This window comes from Nerophis lumbriciformis, linkage group LG30, assembly GCF_033978685.3.
Source record: "Nerophis lumbriciformis linkage group LG30, RoL_Nlum_v2.1, whole genome shotgun sequence".
Lineage (NCBI taxonomy): Eukaryota > Metazoa > Chordata > Actinopteri > Syngnathiformes > Syngnathidae > Nerophis > Nerophis lumbriciformis.
In genome coordinates this window covers 155,851-171,411 of record NC_084577.2, presented here as the reverse complement: position 1 = coordinate 171,411, position 15,561 = coordinate 155,851, and the positions used below count along the sequence as shown (strand labels likewise).

The window sequence follows — 15,561 nt, the reverse complement described above, 5'->3', positions numbered from 1 at the left end:
AGCAGACGGAAGCTGAGAGAGTGAGGTCGGCATGACACAAAGCTACAAATGTGGATTTTGGAGACAAGCTATTTCGACATAAATGGCGTGCTTACCCCAAATTAAACAGAAAAAACGTCCCTGGCCAGCTGGACCAAAGAGATAACTGTCCATCGAGTGAGTTACACTTTATATTGATCATGATACACGTAGCACGTCATGCGTGTATCACGACAGACAGCGTATGTCTGGCTAGCTGTGTACAAACAAAACATGAAAAGTGGGCTAATACTTTACAGATACTGTAATATGATTGTTCATGTTTTTCAGTCAACACAAATTGCTGTTTTATCGCAGTGTGTTGTGCATTAAAAAACTAACGCGTTTCGTGCTGTCGTAAAAGCTCGCTAATCTCTCTCCGTAATTGGCTTCTAGAGCTAATTCAGTCGGATGCCGATGTGTTAGTACGCTAGAAAGACAGTTCCTCAGTTTTCGCGCGTACAATAACAATGTTGCTACAGTTTGGTTATTATACAGGTTACAAATTGTAAATGAAGCATTGGTGACTGTTTTTCAATGCATTTTTTAAATGATTTAGAGGTAGAATTCATTGTTCCCATTAGCTGCATTGTTAGCTACCTAGAGCAAACCGATTTTTACATGTTAGAATGCAAAAAAAACAACAACAAAAAAAACTTTTTTTATTCTTGTCTCTTCTAGTGATTGTGAACAATAGGCAAAATCCCCCCAAAAAGTGCAGTTCCCCTTAAAGAAACTTCTCTTTGGCTTTAGCTCCAAACTTCTTCTGTTTTTTTGAGATTGTCATTACTGCCACATGTGGTGTAAAAGTGTATTACAACTGAGTATCGCTGCGGTCCATAAGGACCAACGCTAAAAAATGTATATATATATATATATATATAGTTTTTGGCGGCATTCAAGGGGGCGGTATTCAACAATGGCTAAGAAACACTGGTTTAGCCTTTCCAACACTCCATTGTTCTCTGTCTGTTTCGGTTTTGCTGTCTCTTGTCCTGATCACAGACTTTGTTTACAATTATTTTATTCTCCGGATCCCTGAAGCCCGACCCTTCTCGATACAAAAAACAAAACTCTCCCCCTTCTGGGTTCTCTTTCCCTTCTCGTCCTCTTTTCAATCACATTATCACCCTACCCCCTTCCGGCCAAACACAATTCCAGCCTGGAATGGAGGGATTAATGACCCCTTGCTCATGTGAACACACACACATGCACATGCTATTGTCTTCTTGCATGTCTGTGAATTTATCTTTCTCTCTTTATCTGCATACGTGTGTGTGTGTGTGTGTGTGTGTGTGTATAAGATGCATTGCCGGAGAACGAGCATGCATTTAAAATAGTCTTCAGAGGCCATGTGATTGCTTCCGTTGAAGCGATTATGCAATCAAGTAGCAGGGAAGCCACACATTATAGAGATGGTCATGAAGCCTCCAATTGCTCTGTCCTAGCAGGGAGTGGTTTGCCCCCTGGTGGTAGGAGGTAGGGTTGTACGGTATACCGGTATTAGTACAGTACCACGATACTAATGAATCATTTTCGGTACTACGCCTCTGAAAAGTATATTATGTTTATGAACTCAGGAAATATGTCCCTGGACACGAGGACTTTGAATATGACCAATGTATGATCCTGTAACGACTTGGTATCGGATTGATACCCACATTCGTGGTGTAATCCAAAACTAATGTAAAGTATCAAACAACAGAAGGATAAGTGATTATTACATTTTAACAGAAGTGTAGATAGAACATGTTAAAAGAGAAAGTAAGCAGATATTAACAGTAAATGAACAAATAGATTAATAATTAATTTTCTACCACTTGTCCTTAGTAATTTTGACAAAATAATAGAATGGAAAATGACACAAGATGTTACTGCATATGTCAGCAGCTAAATTAGGAGCCTTTGTCAATCAATCAATCAATCAATCAATCAATCAATCAAAGTTTATTTATACAGCCCTAAATCACGAGTGTCTCAAAGGGCTGCACAAGCCACAACGACACTTACTTACTTACTTACTACTAAAAGACAAGTTGTCTAGTATGTTCACTATTTTATTTAAGGACAAACTTGCAATAAGAAACATTTGTTTAATGTACCCTAAGATTTTTTGCTTAAATAGTGCCAATAATGGCATTTTTTGTGGTCCCCTTTATTTTGAAAAGTACCAAAAGGTATCTAAATAATTTTGGTATCGGTACAAATTTTTTTAAATTTTTTTTATTTAGCCTTTATTTAACCAGGTAAAAATCCCATTGAGATCAAGGATCTCTTTTCCAAGGGAGACCTGGCCAAGAGGGCAGCAGCAAGGTTACATTAAAAAACAGTAAACAAATACATAAAACATCACATTTACAACATTAAAACTTGCTCACATAACACATGTGCAGACAGACAAGGTAGACTGCTGTACTTTCACAGAAGCTTTAAAGGGGAACATTATCACAATTTCAGAAGGATTAAAACCATTAAAAATCAGTTCCCAGTGGCTTATTTTATTTTTCGAAGTTTTTTAAAATTTTTTACCCATCACGCAATATCCCTAAAAAAAAGCTTCAAAGCGCCTGATTTTAACCATCGTTATTTACACCCGTCCATTTTCCTGTGACGTCACACAGTGATGCCAATACAAATAAACATGGCGCATAGAACAGCAAGATATAGCGACATTAGCTCGGATTCAGACTCGGATTTCAGCGGCTTAAGCGATTCAACAGATTATGCATGTATTGAAACGGATGGTTGTAGTGTGGAGGCAGGTAGCGAAAACCAAATTGAAGAAGAAACTGAAGCTATTGAGCCATATCGGTTTGAACCGTATGCAAGCGAAACCGACGAAAACGACATGACAGCCAGCGACACGGGAGAAAGCGAGGACGAATTCGGCGATCGCCTTCTAACCAACGATTGGTATGTGTTTGTTTGGCATTAAAGGAAACTAACAACTATGAACTAGGTTTACAGCATATGAAATACATTTGGCAACAACATGCACTTTGAGAGTGCAGACAGCCCAGTTTTCATCAATTAATATATTCTGTAGACATACCCTCATCCACTCTCTTTTCCTGAAAGCTGATCTGTCCAGTCCAGTTGGAAATGCATCTGCTTTGAGTGTCGCAGGATATCCACACATTCTTGCCATGTCTGTCGTAGCATAGCTTTCGTCGGTAAAGTGTGTTGAACAAACGTCCAATTTCTTGCCCCTTTGGCATCTTTGGGCCACTGGTGCAACTTGAATCCGTCCCTGTTGGTGTTGTTACACCCTCCGACAACACACCGACGAGGCATGATGTCTCCAAGGTACGGAAAACAGTCGAAAAAACGGAAAATAACAGAGCTGATTTGACTCGGTGTTTGTAATGTGTTTGAGAAAATGGCGGATTGCTTCCCGATGTGACGTCACGTTGTGACGTCATCGCTCAGAGAGCGAATAATAGAAAGGCGTTTAATTCGCCAGAATTCACCCATTTAGAGTTCGGAAATCGGTTAAAAAAATATATGGTCTTTTTTCTGCAACATCAAGGTATATATTGACGCTTACATAGGTCTGGTGATAATGTTCCCCTTTAAACTCATTCAATGTAACAAGGGTTTGAAGTTTAATATTCGATTGTAGGTTATTCCAAGCCTTCGCTGCTGAAAAACTAAATGCTTTCTTGCCCTGTTCAGTTCTTACTTTGGGGACGACAAATTGCAGAACATTCATTGAACGAATATTGTGACTTCTTTGTTTCTTTGTTAAAAGACAAGACAGATAAGATGGAGTGATACCCAGAATGGTTTTGTAGATAAAAACATACCAATGATTGAGGCGTCGAGCACATAAAGATGTCCAGTTAACTATTGAGTATAATACGCAATGGTGAGTAAGGGGAGTGCAGTTGGTGATGAATCTCAGTGCCCCGTGGTACACACTATCCAGCTTGTGGAGACAACCAGCAGTTATCAAAAATATTGGTAACGGGACAACACTAGTATGAGGGCATAGCTTTGTGTCGAGAGAACACCGGACAAAAATGACAAGATTATCAAAATAGCTCGATTAAATGTTTGCAATAATGAACAAATGTGAGTAAGAGTGTTTTTTAAAGGATATACTTGATGAGAACTTCCATGCACCCTCAAAGTTTCGCCCTTTCGCTTCCATGTTGAGCCGAGAGGGGATTGAAGAGAAATAAATAACAGATAACAAATAACTTCCTTCCTCTTTATCGAACATTTCGGTACAGTTTATGGTTCAGCTTTGTTGTTGTTTCATTACGATCTTAATGCGCCCTTTCACCATGACTGATGTTACCAGCCAACTCTTTCAATCTGCTTCTTAATCCGCCTTCTCTTTTTTTCTTCTCCCCCCGGCAGCCAAGAAAGCGGCGGACGGCTCAGTCATCGTCAATGGATACTGCGACTTTTGTCTCGGCGGGTCAAAGAAGACTGGCTGTCCCGAGGACCTTATTTCCTGTGCGGACTGTGGACGCTCAGGTAGGGCAAAGATGAAGGGGATGTTTGGGAGGACCAAGGCGGTCCTCTGTTAATGCAGAGCGCAAAACCTCCTTACTCCGCACAGTAGACTAAATTATAGCAAGTTAATGGATGGACCATACCAATGTTTTTCTATTCAGCCCTTGTCTAACTAAGTACAAGATTTCATGCTATGCCAATCCTTAAGTATGACGGCCCAAATGGACAGTGAAACCCGCCTATGCTTATGTCAAAAAACTCATCAAGTCCCGGTCCACCGTGTTCTTATTATTACTAAAAAAGTGCTCGCTTGAGTCTAAATGTTGGTCGACTGCTTTTGTCAACATAAAATTTGAGGTAATTTCTATGAAAATTGTTTTGTTTATGTCGGTATGTGTTGAACTAATGTCGGGTACCCTTAAAATGGCCACACAGGGATTTCCTGTTTAGTGCAAAATAAAGCTCATAATAAAAGCATGATGGTATTAACTAGAACAGGGGTGTCATTTTAGCTCAGGGGCCGGAAACCTGTGCACATGCGGGTCGAACTATTAAAATCATGGCATTAAAACTAAAAAATAAAGACAACTTCAGATTGTTTTCTTCTTTGTCTTACTTTGGCCAAAAATAGAACAAACACATTTTTAAAATATTACAATAAAAATATTTAAAAAATTACTGGCAGCAGTAAAGTTTTTTTTGTATTATTATTTTGTAATTAATTAAGTAACGTTTATGACAACCTTTTTCCAAAACACAATATATAATGTGAGCTATAACAGGATAATACATACATTTATCATTTGTTTTCAATGGGACCCCAAAAATTTACTGTGGGACCCCATTTTTATGACTTAATGCGGTCCCTGGGTCCCCAGTTAGAAAATTCCTAACACTGATGGAGTATTGGTGCGTGCAAAACAGCAGCAGGCGGCTGTGGCCTGCGGGCCGGTTCTAATACTCAAATATCATCCCGGGGGCCATAGATAATTCATTCGCCCACAGGCCTTGACTTTGACACCACTAAACTAGAACAACAATTGACAAAATTCACCATTTTATTTGCCACTTGCCAAGATTGAAACAAATAAATGTTCTAGTTTTGTGAGCTATTTACTTATTTGTAGTCATTGACTAATTTCAATTTGATCTTGAAAAAAGTATATATTTTCTATTCTAGTTCAAAGATGTTAAAATTGAGAAAATAACTATTTTAATAAGGTATTTTGTTTTTCCCCCAACATAGAACATCTCGTTTAAAGATTCTGCAAGATCTCAAGATGCTTAGTTTAAGAATTGAAAGTTGAATAACGCTTGTTTTCAGAATGAAATACTTTTTTCTATCTTAAAAGTCTTGCTAATTTCTGGATATCCAAATCTTAATTTGGAGTGTCTTATAAAGTAAAATGATCTGTCTATGCAGCGAGTTCATTTCACTAGTTTTAAGTATTTTTTCCTCAAATCTAGTCTTTTTATCGCATATTTTGACATGCATTTTTTGCAGTGTACAAAAGCTTTTTCTGTCATTGCATTCAAGCTATATAACAAAATTAGCTATATTAGTTCAAAGTAAGGGTGTCCCAATTGGTTATTGATAACGACGATTACAACGACTTGCATCTAAAATCTGAGAAAGAAGTGCTCTGATACAAGCGGTCCTGCAACCTGTTCACATTTAAATGTCCTCCAATAAGCACACAGGGTTGCTTTTTCCTTATATTTTAGTGAAGTCATTTACAAAACCCAAAACCAGTGAAGTTGGCACGTTGTGTAATTCGTAAATAAAAACAGGATACAATGATTTGCAAATCATTTTCAACATATATTCAATTGAATATACTGCATCACTCCGTCTTAGATGAGCTCGGGCCCAGCGAAGCCGGCGGCGTTTCTGGGTGTTGTTGATAAATGGCTTTGGCTTTGCATAGTAGAGTTTTAACTTGCACTTACAAATGTAGCGACAAACTGTAGTTACTGACAGTGGTGTTCTGAAGTGTTCCTGAGCCCATGTGGTGATATCCTTTACACACTGATGTCGCTTTTTGATGCAGAACCGCCTGAGAGATGCAAGGTCACGGGCTTTCAATGTTACGTGCGTGATTTCTCCAGATTCTCTGAACCTTTTGATGATATTAGACCTTAGATCAGTGGTTCTTAACCTTGTTGGAGGTACCGAACCCCACCAGTTTCATATGCGCATTCACCGAACCCTTCTTTAGTGAAAAAATATATATATATATATATATATATTTTTTTTTTTTTCAAGACAAAGTTATATGTTTTTTTACCGGTGCACAACATGAACCAGGCATGAACATCACCTTGTTCAAAGAACAAAACCAACACAGTGCATGAACTCATAACAAATTACACACCTGCAAATCAGTGTGACTCCGATAGAGAGAAGTTTTTATTTACACGATGAGTCGGGTGTGTCTCGACCTCCGCGGCAGACTGTCCGCCGAACCCCTGAGGCCTCTAGGGTTCGATCGAACCCAGGTTAAGAACCACTGCCTTAGATGGTGAAATCCCTAAATTCCTCGCAAAACTGTTCGAATATTTGCTCACGTATTTGTTCACAAAGTGGTGACCCTCGCCCCATCCTTGCTTGTGAATGACTGAGCATTTCATGGAAGCTGCTTTTATACCCAATCATGGCACCCACCTGTTCCCAATTAGCCTGTTCACCTGTGGGATATTCCAAATAAATGTCTGAAGAGCATTCTTCAACTTTCTCAGTCTTTTTTGCCACTCGTGCCAGCTTTTTTGAAACATGTTAGATGCATCAAATTCCAAATGAGCTAAATTTTGCAAAAAATAACAAAGTTTTCCAGTTTGAACGTTAAGTATCTTGTCTTTGCAGTCTATTCAATTGAATATAGCTTGAAAAGGATTTGCAAATCATTGTATTCTGTTTTTATTTACCATTTACACAACGTGCCAACTTCACTGGTTTTGGGGTTTGTACAAAACGTAGACATGGTCGGCTATAAGCTACTTGGAGCTCGCAGCTAAACAACAGCTAAGCACACAATAGCACACAAGCTAGACATACATAAGTGTTTTTGATTGAACAATATTGCAGTCTAAAACACCATATTTGTCAACACAAATATTGAATAATTATAGCTGTATATTACTTGAAGATACCAAGTCTCTAAGGCAGAAGCGTGTTAGAAAGTATTCAGCAGCATCATTCAACTTACTGTGTCATTAGCTTAACTAACTAAATAAGTTATTGTGACCACTCGGTGTGGCCAAAAATTATTAACACCCCACTCCATATTAAAGACAGTATAAGTCCATTCCAGGCGGTTAAAAATAAATACTTAAGTGTTTTTCTTACCTACCATGTTTGATCAAGCCTTTTCTAGCAGTCCACACAGGAAAATCATAGTTTGTATGATCTGTGCTGATATCGTACTGGAAGTGAAAAAGTTGTATCAGGACATAACTAGCTAAGAGTGAAAGGAAGCAACTAACTATTTTCACTTGGAATGGCTCTAACTGGCAAACAAGTTATCACTGCTCCCTATGTGTTCTAAACCTTTTGGACCTCAGGGCCCAACTGAATACTGAATTAGTAATCTTACTCTTGATTTTCAATCGTTTTCAATAATTATATCTAAATTACTAACAGTTTAACAGAATAACCACCTTCTTAAATGAAATGAAAGCATGTGTTAATAATAAAGATTATTATCAAGGCTTAGATCAGGCTGATTACAAAAATGAATACTGTTCAAATATACTGCAATAGAAGTGACACATAAAAACTGATGGAAAATAAATGCATACACAATTACTAAAATAAATACATTTGAACTAAAGTAATAACAAATTATACTAATATGTATGTTTTAGGGGTGTAACGGTACACAAAAATTTCGGTTCGGTACATACCTCGGTTTAAAGGTCACGGTTCGGTTCATTTTCGGTACAGTAAGAAAACAACAAAATATACATTTTTTGGTTATTTATTTAACAAATTTGTAAACAATGGCATAACATACATATACACACAGGGTCCATTGCCAGGGTTGATGTGGTCAACATATATCAAATAAAAACTAAATAAGATAAGGCTCAGAATGGTTTCTTAACAAAACATTTCTACATATGAAGTGCTGTTTTTGATTGATTGGTTGAGACTTCTATTAGTAGATTGCACAGTACAGTACATATTCCGTACAATTGACCACTAAATGGTAACACCCCAATTAAGTTTTTCAACTTGTTTAAGTCGGGGTCCACGTTCATCAACATTAAACTGCCTCAAGTTGTTGCTCAGATTAAATAAAATGACAAAACTTTTCTTCTACATATAAAAAGTGCAACATTAAACAGTTTCAAGTCAACTCAGCCTCAGATGAACTTTTCTTTCCCCCTCCCCCCAGCCTGGCTAACTTGGCAGTAAGAGGATATATGGGCTTATTGTTCTTCCACCATAGAAGTGGCTCAAAATCTAGTTTTTAATGCAATATGGTCTTAAATCGGCTGCTATAAAAACATTTGTTATTGCTTTAGCACTGCCTGACTCGCCGAGGAGAGGGTGCTTGAATGCGGTGGTGACGCTTCAAATGGGTTAGCATGTTTGACGTGTTGTCAGAAGCAGCTGCTGAACAATGTCAGCAATGTTGTATCGCCCAGCCAAAGTCTTCCCAAACGGGAGATCTTAACGAGGCAGGACGGTCTTCCAGCTCTGGCTTTTACATGTTGTCCTAGCCCGGTCGTTGCTAGCATGCCGTGCGTTGTGCCTCGGTGTGCATTGTTTACACAACGTGCGCTACGCTACTTAATATGTCCGTGTGGAAACTCGTTCGGTACACCTCCGAACCCAACCGAAACCCCCGTACCGAAACGCTTCAATACAAATACACGTACCGTTACACCCCTAGTATGTTTGTATATATGTGTTTTTGAAATAAACAGCCAATAAAATTGAAGATACAGCTTCACCACTTTAGTCATATTTTTTGTGCTTAAGAAACTGACTTTAGCTCAAGACTTCTTCTGTTTGTTTGATATTGTCATTACTGCCACAAGTGGTGGAACAGTGTACTGTACCGCTGTACCATACGGTTCACAGCTGAAAAAAGAAAAGAAAAAGCCCAGCGATGGTTGAGAAATACTGCCCTATGGCCAACACCCTAAATCACAGCTCAGAACCCTACACAATAACCCTGTCGCTACATATGAAAGGAGTAGAATCCAAATAAAAAATATGCGCAAAAGGCGAAAAACCATGTCAACAAAATAGTGTCCTTTATTGTTGCTCATTCTCTTAATGGATCTGCACAAAAACTGCTTAGTTTCGATTTTGGTTATGTCGACGTCAGTAAGCCAGACTAAGACGGAGTCGAGAAGAGCAATTTCCATTGCTCAAAGAATTGGCTTCCTTTAGTGCAGGGACCTAAATGTAGCGGGCTTAGTCGTGATCGTTGTATATGGAAATTCTAATCTTCTTTATAGCATTTCTCGGTTACATAACTTAAAGAAACAATTACGCTGCAGTATTACTACAAGCCTTTAATTATGTTAATTACGTCGACAACATTAGAATCCGCTTTGGGTTGTAAATAGAGATGTCCGATAATATCAGCCGATAAATGCGTTAAAATGTAATATCGGAAATTATCGGTATCGTTTTTTTTATTATCGGTATCAGTATCGTTTTTTTATTTTTATTTTTTATTTTTTATTTTTTTATTTTTATTAAATCAACATAAAAAACACAAGATACACTTACAATTAGTGCACCAACCCAAAAAACCTCCCTCTCCCATTTACACTTCACACAAAAGGGTTGTTTCTTTCTGTTATTAATATTCTGGTTCCTACATTATATATCAATATATATCAATACAGTCTGCAAGGGATACAGTCCGTAAGCACACATGATTGTGCGTGCTGCTGGTCCACTAATAGTACTAACCTTTAACAGTTAATTTGACGAATTTTCATTAATCACTAGTTTCTATGTAACTGTTTTTATTTTGTTTTACTTTCTTTTTTATTCAAGAAAATGTTTTTAATTTATTTATCTTATTTTATTTTATTAATTTTTTTTAAAAAGTACCTTATCTTCACCATACCTGGTTGTCCAAATTAGGCATAATAATGAGTTAATTCCACGACTGTATGTATCGATTGATATCAGTATCGGTAATTAAAGAGTTGGACAATATCGGATATCGGCAAAAAGCCATTATCGGACATCCCTAGTTGTAAAGTTATCTGTAACAATATCCCGCTAGCGATAGGAGCTTCTTCACAACAAAAATAAAATAAAAAACAGGAATTTCTACTCAACTTAATTTCAACAATTCATTCATTGATGTCAACAAAGCCCAGGAGAGAGAAGCCCCTGAGGCCAGTGGTTTATAACACGGTCGTTACAAACTGGTCCAACTGAGTCAACTGTAGTCCTAAATGTATTCATTTTGATCTGTGGTAGCTTGGGATATAATGTAACATTGTAACATGTTTTACACCACACAGCAAGGAGCCATGAATAATACAATCAATGAAATACTGTACACACTAAGGTTCCATCATTACTGCAGTCTGATGATTCTGAAAACCATCAATATTCCCTAATTGGTCTGCTTACCACAATGATCTGCTCTTTTTCTTTTCTTTTTTTTATTGACAACACATTTACAGAATTGACACCTTTTCATCTGAAATAATGTTGTATGCCGCATGCATTTTTTTCATTTTTTTTTTACAAACCATTGTTTTCTGACAGAATGGTCTTCTAACATGAATTTGCGCTACGAATAATAACTGAACATGATGTTGTTTCTCCTGTATAATTCTTTTTTGAATTTATTATCTTTCATTCATTTGTGTTCACTTGAGTGGAATGAATGCTAAAAAAAAACAAAAAAACATTGTGCTTTCTTAAATGCGAAGGTTGCACATATAAATTAGGTTTGCTGTATTTTTTGTTTGTTTGATTGTATTTATATGTATGTATATATTGTCATTCCATCTGTTTTTCATTCTGTCTAATAATAAAAGAAGAGATGAAAAAAGATGTGATTTGTAGTGAATGGGCTGAAGCATGCAAAACACTGGTATGGTCCTTTTTTAATTAGAAAGAACCCAAGTGAACCTTTAAAATTGGAACACAATTATTGCTTTATGAGTTGAAATCTCAGCAGCACATCGCCTAAAACAAAATGCTGAGAAATGAGATTGGAAAGAGATTACTTCAGCTCTCTGATGAAATACGGACAGTGGTGCCTTGATTTTCGTTAGTAGTTTATTCCAAAAGATCCGACGATGAAGCTTTTTTTTGCTGTAAAAAAGAATGTCAATTCAACTAATCCGTTCTAGACACCCAAAAATAGTAACACAAAACACGTCATTTACGGAATAATTACAGTTTTACGTGCAGAAAACAATGTGAAGTACGTATAAATGACAAATGAAATTGACAAATGAACATTTAACATCACTTTTCCCTTTTTTGAAGACTCTTGTTGGTGAAGACAGAGAGGGAGGATAGGAAGGAAGAGCCATGCGGACGCCGCTTATGTCACTTTCTTCCAAATTCTTTCCCCTTTCTTTATCAAGTGCTGGCACTTGCAACTTTCTTTGGTCCAATCCATCCATTTTCTACCGGGGTGCTGGAGTCTATCCCAGATGCACTTGGGCGGAAGGCGGGGTATACCCTGGACAAGTCGCCACCTCATCACAGGGCCAACACAGATAGACAGACAACATTCTCACACTAGGGACCATTTAGTGTTGCCAATCAGCCTAACCCCAGGTGCATGTCTTTGGAGGCGGGAGAACGCCATGGTGGCTTATTTTGCAGTCGTACTTAACTAAAAAAAAACCACACTGACCAAATTGTGGGATTATTTTCCGTGGATTAACAAACCAAGGCACCACTGTATTTGGAATTTACAAACCCCGTTTCCATATGAGTTGGGAAATTGTGTTAGATGTAAATATAAACGGAATACAATGATTTGCAAATCATTTTCAACCCATATTCAATTGAATGCACTACAAAGACAAGATATTTGATGTTCAAACTCATAAACTTTATTTTTTTTTGCAAATAATAATTAACTTAGAATTTCATGGCTGCAACACGTGCCAAAGTAGTTGGGAAAGGGCATGTTCACCACTGTGTTACATAGCCTTTCCTTTTAACAACACTCAGTAAACGTTTGGGAACTGAGGAGACACATTTTTGAAGCTTCTCAGGTGGAATTATTTCCCATTCTTGCTTGATGTACAGCTTAAGTTGTTCAACAGTCCGGGGGTCTCCGTTGTGCTATTTTAGGCTTCATAATGCGCCACACATTTTCAATGGGAGACAGGTCTGGACTACAGGCAGGCCAGTCTAGTACCCGCACTCTTTTACTATGAAGCCACGTTGATGTAACACGTGGCTTGGCATTGTCTTGCTGAAATAAGCAGGGGCGTCCATGGTAACGTTGCTTGGACGGCAACATATGTTGCTCCAAAACCTGTATGTACCATTCAGCATTAATGGTGTCGTCACAGATGTGTAAGTTACCCATGTCTTGGGCACTAATACACCCCCATACCATCACAGATGCTGGCTTTTCAACTTTGCGCCTATAACAATCCGTATGGTTCTTTGGTCCGGAGGACACAACGTCCACATTTTCCAAAAAACAATTTGAAATGTGGACTCGTCAGACCACAGAACACTTTTCCACTTTGTATCGGTCCATCTTAGATGAACTCAGGCCCAGCGAAGCCGATGGCGTTTCTGGGTGTTGTTGATAAACGGTTTTCGCCTTGCATAGGAGAGTTTTAACTTGCACTTACAGATGTAGCGACCAACTGTAGTTACTGACAGTGGGTTTCTGAAGTGTTCCTGAGCCCATGTGGTGATATCCTTTACACACTGATGTCGCTTGTTGATGCAGTACAGCCTGAGGGATCGAAAGTCACAGGCTTTAGCTGCTAACATGGAGTGATTTCTCCAGATTCTCTGAACCCTTTGATGATATTACGGACCGTAGATGGTGAAATCCCTAAATTCCTTGCAATAGCTGGTTGAGAAAGGTTTTTCTTAAACTGTTCAACAATTTGCTCACGCATTTGTTGACAAAGTGGTGACCCTCGCCCCATCCTTGTTTGTGAATCAATTCATGGAATCTACTTTTATACCCAATCATGGCACCCACCTGTTCCCAATTAGCCTGTTCACCTGTGGGATGTTCCAAATAAGTGTTTGATGAGCATTCCTCAACTTTATCAGTATTTATTGCCACCTTTCCCAACTTCTTTGTCACGTGTTGCTGGCATCAAATTCTAAAGTTAATGATTATTTGCAAAAAAAAAAATGTTTATGAGTTTGAACATCAAATATGTTGTCTTTGTAGCATATTCAACTGAATATGGCTTGAAAATGATTTGCAAATCATTGTATTCTGTTTATATTTACATCTAACACAATTTCCCAACTCATATGGAAACGGGGTTTGTATTGCCATGTAATGATAATTCAATAATCTGTTTTAAAACATCTAAAAATAAAACTCTACAGTATGTAATAAATTGGGATGTATGTAAAAAATAAAAAAAGCCCACCTCTGTTGAAGTGGTTGGATAGATACAGTGCATCCGGAAGGTATTCACAATGCTTCACTTTTTCCACATTTTTATATGTTACAGCCTTGTTCAAAAATGGGGAAAAAAACCATTTTTGTCCTCAAAACTCAACAGACAATAATGACAATGTGAGAATGTTTTTTTGAAAAATAAAAGAAGCAAATTTATTAGAAAAAAAAATAAAAAATTCCATGTACACGAAGCAGCCCAAAGATAGATGTGGCAAGCTTGTGGCATCGTATTCAAAAAGACGTGAGGCTGTAATTGCTGCCAAAGGTGCATCAACAAAGTATTAAGCCAGGGGTCCCCAAAATCCGGCCCGCGGGAAGTCTCAAGTTTTTTTTTTAATTTGTCCGACTGCTTCAATGTTAGCTACCTCTCTTTGTTTATAATGTCTATTTTCTGCTGGATCTACTCTCTATTTTATGCTGCCCCTTTTTTTTGTGCTGCAGCTGTTACATATACTGTAATACTGTACATCAAGTCATTTTAGCTCAGGGGCCGCATGGTTGAAAATCTGTGCACACATGGGCAGGACTATTAAAGTCATGGCATTGAAACAAAAAAATAAAGACAACTTTAGATTGTTTTCTTTGTCTTACTTTAGCCAAAAATAGAACAAAGACATTCTGAAAATATGACAATAAAAGTACAAAAAAAAATACCTGGCAGCGGTAAAGTTTAGATCAGTGGTCCCCAAACTACAGCCCGCCTGCGTCCAAAATCCGGCCCGCGGGAGGTCTTAAGTTGTTTTTTTAATTTGTCCTTTCTAATCTATTTTCTACTGCTTGTTACTCTCGAGGTCTCCTGGCCGCTCAGGCAAATCATATTGTCTAAAAATGCATTTTCCCATTGATAACATGACATCATTGTGCTCGCGCCCCAGTGTCGCACTCTTTTAGTCAATTAGTGCGTGAGGAATATATATATATATATATATATATATATATATATATATATATATATATATATATATACATACAGTTGTGGTCAAAAGTTTACATACACTTGTAAAGAACATAATGTCATGGCTGTCTTGAGTTTCCAATTATTTCTACAACTCTTATTTTTTTGTGATAGAGTGATTGGAGCACATACTTGTTGGTCACAAAAAACATTCATGAAGTTTGCTTCTTTTATGAATTTATTATGGGTCTACTGAAAATGTGACCAAATCTGCTGGGTCAAAAGTATACATACAGCAATGTTAATATTTGCTTACATGTCCCTTGGCAAGTTTCACTGCAATAAGGCATTTTTGGTAGCCATCCACAAGCTTCTGGTTGAATTTTCGACCACTCCTCTTGACAAAATTTGTTGGTTTTCTGACATGGATTTGTTTCTTCAGCATTGTCCACATGTTTAAGGCAGGACTTTGGGAAGGCCATTCTAAAACCTTAATTCTAGCCCGATTTAGCCATTCCTTTACCAGTTTTGACGTGTGTTTGGGGTCATTGTCCTGTTGGAACA

The 15,561-nt window shown here is 37.7% G+C and overlaps 1 protein-coding gene across 2 annotated transcripts in view; it reads left to right on the top strand.

Annotated features, from left to right (window-relative positions):
* The window catches only part of dpf1 (double PHD fingers 1), a 168,021-nt gene that overhangs the window by 138,653 nt on the left and 13,807 nt on the right, over window positions 1-15,561 (top strand). For both annotated transcript variants that reach the window (XM_061925341.2, XM_061925342.2), the window contains one exon: window positions 4,384-4,503. In XM_061925341.2, the coding sequence (XP_061781325.2) occupies window positions 4,384-4,503 (120 nt within the window). The remainder of the gene's footprint in view (window positions 1-4,383; window positions 4,504-15,561) is intronic.